Source organism: Pisolithus orientalis (assembly GCF_024613125.1).
Source record: "Pisolithus orientalis strain OTSU chromosome Unknown F5J12scaffold_20, whole genome shotgun sequence".
Lineage (NCBI taxonomy): Eukaryota > Fungi > Basidiomycota > Agaricomycetes > Boletales > Pisolithaceae > Pisolithus > Pisolithus orientalis.
In genome coordinates, this window is record NW_026260801.1 from 307,844 (window position 1) to 316,190 (window position 8,347).

The 8,347-nt window shown below is 46.0% G+C and overlaps 2 protein-coding genes across 2 annotated transcripts; both read right to left on the minus strand.

The window, feature by feature from the left end:
- Positions 1-4,037: 4,037 nt before the first annotated feature.
- On the minus strand, positions 4,038-4,493 carry F5J12DRAFT_947422 (uncharacterized protein; the record flags this gene model as incomplete). The annotated part of the gene is made up of 1 exon (XM_051749759.1): positions 4,038-4,493. The coding sequence occupies one exon, from the start codon at positions 4,491-4,493 to the stop codon at positions 4,038-4,040; it is 456 nt and encodes a 151-aa protein (XP_051598735.1).
- Positions 4,494-5,472: 979 nt separating this feature from the next.
- On the minus strand, positions 5,473-7,674 carry F5J12DRAFT_783778 (uncharacterized protein; the record flags this gene model as incomplete). Its single annotated transcript, XM_051742909.1, has 12 exons — positions 5,473-5,559; positions 5,585-5,740; positions 5,792-5,816; positions 5,839-6,009; positions 6,237-6,275; positions 6,296-6,402; positions 6,504-6,638; positions 6,705-6,809; positions 6,951-7,134; positions 7,276-7,297; positions 7,361-7,475; positions 7,615-7,674. 12 exons carry the CDS (start codon positions 7,672-7,674, stop codon positions 5,473-5,475), a joined length of 1,206 nt encoding a protein of 401 aa, XP_051598736.1.
- Between the last annotated feature and the right edge of the window lie 673 nt (positions 7,675-8,347).

Sequence of the window (8,347 nt, forward strand, 5' to 3'; positions counted from 1 at the left end):
AAAAGTACTAAGACTAAGAACAGGAGGTGACTGTACAGAGGTTGATATGACGAGCAGAATTGGTGGACAAAGAAATAAATAAGGGAAGGATGCTATTGATTTAATGCCAGTAATCTAAAAAGGCCTGCAATTTCCATCTTCCTTGAGTAGTGACCACATCAGGAGGAACTCCCTGAAGTAAGAGTTCTGTAGCTCTCCCAATGCGAAAAGCATGGCCAGGCATGTCAGGGAAGCTGGCAGAGACCCAGATCTGATTGCAGCAATTGAGGAACCAGGGGTGGGTCATGGGAGACCAACTGGAAGATGTATGAAATGCAAAGAGGGGGGCATTGGATGGAATGCCAAGACTGCCTGTGCAATGGTTCAATAAAGCTAAAAGGGGACAAGTGCAGTGATTGTGAGAAGTGACAGAAATGTCAGTGCTAAGAGAGAGAGAGGTCTTAGACCAGGGAATATGGAAGGTAGAGTGGTGTGTACCATTGTCTAAAGAAGAAATGGAAAGAGGGAGAATTTGCCAAGAGACATGTTTAGATGGGTCAAAAACATTCTGGGAGGAGATGAGAAGTTTGCCAAGGTGACAGCAAGACCAGAACACTACCAAGGCAAGAGCCCAGACAGCCACATCAAAGGTGTTGGCCAAATCCAAATGATCATGAAGAATGCAGAGAGCTTCAATGGTAACAGGGGGGTATTGGTCATGTTTGGAAGATGGGGGGACAAGTTTAGTGAAGCCCCTGCGAACATGGTGAAGCATGTCATCTCTGTACCAGGGGGTGCCATTAACAATATGCCAAAAATGGAGGCTGGCAAGCCAGTTATTAAGAGTCTTTTCTGAGGCATGCCCGGCATGATGTGCAGAGAAGAGGGAAATGAGCTTGGGTGAGGCTGGCATGTGGGATTCCTTGGGGAGAGTGAGTAAGTCACAAAATTGAGTAAAATGGAGAAGACCTGCTCTGTAGTTGGAGCAGGTGCTATGGTCTAAGGATTGGAGCATGACTTGGAAGAGGCAAAAGACAGACTGCTGGGGAAAGAGACTCGAGAGAGGAGAGGAAATCAGCGCCATGGGGAGAAGACCAGCAAATGAGATGATCACTGGCAACAATGTGGGGATTCCAAGGGGAAGGCTGAATGGAGGCACCTGGGTGAGGTCATCAGGGGATTTTAGAATGGTTGGTGCTTAAAGAGGAAGCAACCATGCAATGAGAGAGTGAGTTGGCATTAGTGTAAAAGGCAGCAGCGGTGGCCTTGATATTGACATCAGAAAGAAACTCTTCAAGAGGAGAGGGGAGGACCATGTCGAAAGAAAGGGGCAATGGAGCGGTGGAGAGAGGGAGGGTCAGGGAGATGACTAGAAATAGAGGGAAAGACACTGCAGGAAATCGGATCCACCAAGTTATTGGCAGATGGGACATAAGAGAAGAGGAAGTGAAGGTGTGCCTCATGGGACAAAAGGGCTGAGTGATGGATGGTCAGGTTAGTCATATAATTGTGGCAATGACCTTTCTCGAAGGCTGTGATTGCCCCTTGATTGTTGCTGTGAATCAGAATGTCTGAGTGAGAGAAACTGCAGCTGACTACCAGCTGAATAGTGATCTTGATGGCAACAGCCTCGAGCCAGCTAATGTCCTGATGAGAGTCTTGCCAATTCGAAGCCAAGGGCCAAGCTGCCCATGCATTGTCGAAGACAATACCAATTCCAAAATCTGTAGATGCATTCGACCCAGATCTGCAGATCTAATGGAGAAGGATGAGAAGAAATGGAGTGTGGGGGGTGAGGCAAGCTGAGAAGGCTAAGCCACCAGGAGAGGTCAGGAGATGACTGAAGGACAGATGAAGCAGGGCTTAAATTTGTCAGGGGAATTCAGAAATCCAGTGGTACAAGGGGGAGATGAAAGATCAGGTGTGAGGGAATACAAAAGAGATGTGATTTAGTGTTCCTGCTATTTTCTCTGTGTCACACTTGAAAATGCAAGAGTTGCAAGTGGAAAGGAAGGCAGAGAGGCAGGAGACATATTTAAGATGCTTCAACTCCAGAAGGGTGACTGACTTATGAGGAATGTTCCAGAGAAATCTGAGATACTCAACCATATCGCCAAAGGGTTGGCCTTTTTCTTTATGCCAAGGAACACCCAAAGGAGCAATGATGGACTTGGCATGTTCAAGGTTGTAATCATAATGATAAACTTCACTGTCGCAGATGCCTAGATATGGGCTGAAGGGGGAAGGAGAATGAAAAAGGTTAAAGTTGTCAACCCATTTGAGAGAAGGGCCCATGCCATGAGCATCCCAGATATCAATGACAGCATCTGCAACTTCACCTTGGAGGCCAGAAGTGGAGGATAGTCCAAAAGGAAGGACATGATCTAAAAAGAATTGATCTTTGAACATGACAACTAGAAAGTGTTTATGATTGGGGAGTATAGGGATACCACAGTAAGTGGCTTGGGTGCCAGGAGGGGCATGAGTGATCTGAAGAGAAAGGATGAGAAAGATGACTCATGAATAAGAGAAAAAGGTGGGAAAGTGGGGGCAAATGACAGATATGTCATTAGAGGCAGCCCAGAAAGAAGAGTGTCAGAGAAGGAATGTGCCTTCAAGCCATCAAGAAAAACCCTAGATGGGTAAGTCCATCAGGTGAAGAGCATCCATGCTGAAGAGCTCTGAAGAAAGATGAGGGAGAAAAGAAGAATTGAACTAACCACAGAGGTGGTAAGTTTGGCTGAACCCCATCTAGTGGGGAACTCATCAGAATCAATGTGATCATTAACCAAACATTCCAAAGTGCCTTTGTGGGAGAGATTACAACAGACATGAATCTTGGGAGGAGAACCCTCAATATCAAGTTTGACAATGATCTGAAAGGGTGAAGATCTGAAGGGACCAATTTTATGGAAAAGTTCTGCAGATGAGAAGGGGCTGGAGAAATGGCTGAGAGAAAGTTCCTTGTTGATGTAGCTGCATATACCATCATGAAACTTGGAGATGTTGAGATGGTTGGATGGAGTGTAAGAGCACATAGGGGGGGGCAGATCACTGATGGGGAAACCATGAGTGAGTTTGAAAGGCAAGTCCAGATATTGATCATATAATTTACATGCATGGAGAAAGGAGTTGAATGCGAGTGCAGAATAAGACATGATGATGTGAGAAAAGTCCAGGTCCAAGTCATAGCAAGAAGAAAGAATATGTGAGCAGCCTGAGAAAACATGACAAGGGGGAAAGATGTTGGTAGGTCAGAGGAAGGGTCTGGAAGGTGGGGAATCAGGCAGACTTGTGATTGGAGGCACCATGGTCTTGGGAACCACAGGCAGCACAGAGGTGTTGGTTGGGATGGTTGTCATGACAGGGCTTTTTGGCAAGCTGGAAGAAGAAGCAAAGTGGGGAGTTGTTGTTGTGACAGACAAGCTTTCCATCCCAGGATTTTGCAACCTGTCTGTTGGCCTTTCTGCATAGTCTCTTCATTGCAGGATGAATACTTGTGGCCTGATCTGAGACAAATGACACAGGTGGGAGAGTTGTGCTGACCATTCTGAAAGGAATCATCAGGCAAGTCATTGTGAACTTTGTGATCATAAGGTGAAAAACAGGTGCCCACAAGAGGACTTGTCTGCAGAGACAGTGGAAGAGGGAGGAGCTTGAAGAACACTGACCTGTGTGTGAAGATATTTATTCTTGTATTCCTCTGTGGTGAGGAAGAAGTCAGGGTCAGATGCTGCAGCAGAGCATACATCCATGTTCAAACTGTAGGATGGCAGGGAAATGCTTAGTGAAATTTATGAATTCACACAAGAAAGCAGAAGTGGCAGGACCACATGCATTTTGCAATAAGACCTTCTCACATACTGGATCCAATCAATATAACACTCCCAGGCTGAATGCCAGTCCAAAGGGAGCTATTTCTTCTTCAGGAGGAAATTAAGTAATGTCCAGAATATGAATGTTCTGACCATTCTGGTGAACCTTGACTGTTTTGACAGGCAAGAGGTTGATTTTGTAATTTGTGTAGAGCATTCATAAGAAAAAAGAGTTAATAGAACTTAGAAGCCAGCATCAGCAAGATTGTTGATGAGCTTGGAGATAGGACGATACATGCCATCCAGAGAAAAGATGGGAGCATTGTCTGAAAGGTCAAAAGGAAGAGCATGTTGAACCTTGGACCAGTGGGTTGAGGTTGGGGAGTTGTGATGGTTCTTGAGCAAGGAGTCCAGCACAAGCTGGTCTGAGGGGGGTAGCAGCATATATGCAGCCAAAATCTGCTGGGAGGGGTTACTGGGGTTGCCAGCAGGCATAACCACTGAGGAAGGTGGGGGCTGAGTGGTATTAGCAGTCACAGCAGTAGAAGAGGAGACTGAAATGGTAGGGTTGGCAGGGGTAGGAGGAATTGGTATAGTTGCAGCTGCTGGAGCAGTTGTGGGAGCAGCAGGGGCAGACTGTATGCCAAGACTGACTGGGACTGCAGGGGTGAAGGAAACACCAGCAGGGGGGGCAGACATGGTGTAGAGCAAAGAACTGAAGTGTATATGTGCGAGAATGATGAGTGCTAGGACAAGAGATGATGGAGGTGGAAGAGAGAGAGGCAAGAGACAGGGGGAAGTAATCTAAGTCTGAGCACATCTTAGATTACATAATGTTCACGTGATCACTACGAAGGCCCTGTTGACTGCATCCAAGATCGCAGGCTCACTGGTTAGCAGTAAACATCCACCCTTTAAGAAGTAATTTGGGAGGGAAGATAAAGATGGGATGCTAAAACTTACCTAAGAACACGTGACTGCAATGAACATGACTATCTATTCTTATCTCCAATGGCAGTCCGCTGCTGTGCATTCAGTCGACCAGTCTTTGCTCTGTAAAATCCTATTGGAGTCCACCGACCATGACAACCACCACCACCACCTTGTTTGCAATTTTTCACTGCATCCTTTCCATAGTGGGCTCTCTCATTTGTCTGAGATGTGACATATTTAATGTTATACATACGCTCCCACATCTGGCCTTTGTTTTGCATCGACTGCTGTTGGTAGCCAGGCGCATGCATTGCTAGCTAGGAGCTAACACTGTGGGAAGTAAACACACTGAATATCAGTGCCAGTGGTACTGATTTGAGCAAAATCAGTACCACTGGCACTGATCTAGTGGGCACTTCTTTTCAGTGTCGTCTTCATGGGACTGATTTTCAGTGTGCATTTTTTGGAGCACTAAATTTCAGTTGCTGGCACTGATTCCCGGTACCACATATTTTGCAACACTGAAAACCAGTGCCCCAAGTTTGTTGGCACTGATTTTCAGTACCACATTTAGGCACTGACTTTCAGTATTCGAAGTTTACCAGCACTGATATTTAATACACGACATTGTCACCTTGTTTACTCACACCAAGTTGTCAAACCAATAAAGTGAGATTGCATGCAGATGCGGTATTACATTACTTTGGAAGTATCAAGTGTATAAATGACAGACAAATGCACGAAATCACAGTGGCACTGCAGCGCAAATGGTGTATTTGAGCCACCCAGATGTAGGGTCACCATGGAGCACTTTGTATTCAACTGGTAGAGGCTGAGTATGCACTTCAAAGGCACACTTGCGGCATGTGGACACTCGAGTCTTCAGGTGATAACCACTTGGTGGATGAGGGTCCAGCTTTGATCATGCCCATGGATGGATGGCACCACATTTCAGGCACCCCATGGATAGAGATGTGCCCCATGGGCACCGATGGCTGTGGTACCATGAGTACCTGTATATGGTGAGGAGAGGGGTGGCAGTGAGTGGGGCAGGGCTAAGTAACCATGGCGCCCTTGGCAATCCTAGGCCTGAAAGATGAAAGAGCATCACATCAGTGTGCATCCTGAAGTTTGAGTGAGATGTTGAAGTAGGTCATGGATAACATTCTCCAGAGCATGTCCTTCAATCAAGACTTCAACACCATATGACACAATGAAAATTTTGATGACCGCATTGAGGAAATCCTTGGCAGTGAATGCGACCATATACTCTGGCCGGAGTCTTGGCAACAGTTAGTAAGGTTCTTTATAGATCAATCATTAATAACTGACTGCACGATAGATTGCTTCAATGCCACTAATGATTGTTCAAAGGAAACCACATGGGCCACAAGTCAACATAAACAGTGTAGAACCATGTAGACCATGTTTTTCAGGGGAGAAGTGAACAGGCATTTCATGAACTGAGACTGGATGAGAGAGAGTAACCTCCTCATGTCAGTCACATACCTCGCCAACCTCCATTGCAACATCCTCACCACTCTCGCCCTTCCATGCAAACAGGTCACCTGTGGGTGACTTCACTATGAACAGTAACAAATATGATCTTGTGCTTGAAGGCGTATGCACCCAACTTTTCACCCAGTTTTTTGATCCTCATACTCCACTGACTAAACTTTTGATCCATACCAAAATTGAAGATTATTTTTTGATACAGAAAGGAGTTGCTTGTGTGATATTCCTCGATGGTCGTGTTGAGGAGCAATGGCAACGAACCTTGAATTTCCACTCCTGTGCAGACGAGCTCAAGAATAAGGGTGGACATGGCACACACTTGAGACTTAGATGCCCTTTCACAAATCCCTGAGATGATGACTGGCTTATCCAACATGGGAATTCTCTTCCCGAGTACTGTGCATGTGAATGGCTTGGACTCATGTCAGCTCTATTCAGATTGTGAACTGATGAATAACTCACAAAGTACGGATGTAGCTCTTTGCACTTTGCACCACCCTCTTCGAGTTCATGGCAACCGGGACACTGGAAGTCTATGTCCTTGGCACGGGCCTTGTCTGTGAGCCACTGCACTAATCCTAAGCAGGGGTCACACATGATGCAAGGGCAGGAATAGCACTTGAATAAGTATTTAGCTCCATTGTGGCAAAGGTAGCAATACTACTTATCGTGTTAGCAGTGATAGGAGGATGGACCTATAGTACATACCTGGTTACACCACTCCTCAGCCAGAGAGGACTGTCCCTGAGAGGGTGGAACAGATGTCAATGAACTCAGTGTTGAAGCCTTTGAGGTGGACTGCATGGATGCGTGTCGGATGGGGGTGGTGTGAGCAGCACGAATGATTTGCACTCGTGGCACAATACTGGACGTGGTTTTCTTGGCATTCTGCCTTGTTGTGAAAACAGGTCCACACAACATAACCGACCACAGTATGTCATGCATGTTCAAATCTTGGCAGCTTCTAATACTAACTCTGCAGGATCATTGAAACTGCTGGCTGACATCTGTTGCCCATTTCACTGAACCTTACTTGTGATACCGTTGGCCGACATCTGTCACCCATATTGTGGAGTAAGTGTTCACAATTTCTCAGCTCGTTGAAACAGTTGGCCTACATCTGTTGCCCATTTCTGTGAGCTGGCGCTCATGCACCCAAACCTCTTTGACCTGCTCATGAAACCGTTGGCTGACATCTGTCGCCTGTTTTGCTGAGCCTTCGTTGGCTGACATCTGTCACCCATATCACAGAGTAAGTGTTCATGATTTCTCAGCTTGTTGAAACAGTTGGCCTACATCTGTTGCCCATTTCTGTGAGCTGGTGCTCATGCACCCAAACCTCCTCAACCTACTTGTGAAACTGTTGGCTGACATCTGTTGCCCATATCATGTAGTAGGTCTTCGCAGTTTTCACACTCAAGGCAACAGACATGGAGACAGTCGGTATATGGTCACAAAATCGACTTGTGATTGTTTTTTTTTTTGACAGGCAGGCCTGCACATTGACCTTTGGTTGTACAGTTGAGATGTATGGCAAGGAAACCTCATTGAACCTCTTCTGGTGTCTCCTGATCAGGTCACTTCTTTGTGCTACACCTCAGTATGTTCCTAATTGCACTCTTGATTGGTTGCTTCATTCATTCTGGATGATAGGGAACAACAAACTTGCCAAAAGGTGGAATACCATTCATGATGCCAGTGGTTCTTAACTTATCTTTTCACAGGAGCAATCATCACCCACATGAATCTCGTGAGTGTGGCATATGCTAACACCTTTGGTACCAGCTTTCCCCTGGGCTGCTGTCTCATGTCATACTTGCCACTGGCGCACATTTATGAGGTTCATGGGATTCTATTGAAGTCTAATAACATATCTCCATCATTTGAGTGTGCAGCGGATTTGCAAATTGACAGTAATCACCATGGGTGGATGTATTGGGTACTCCACTGGTAACCCCTTGCACTTGATGGATGACGCCTTGAAACCTCACTTTTTCCCATTGGTACCATGAGTGCTGAATAGGGTATACCAAGCTGCCATGTCCGCTGGTAATGTGCCAGGTGTGAAGGGTGCTATTTTCTGAACAGCAGCGCAGACGAAACTA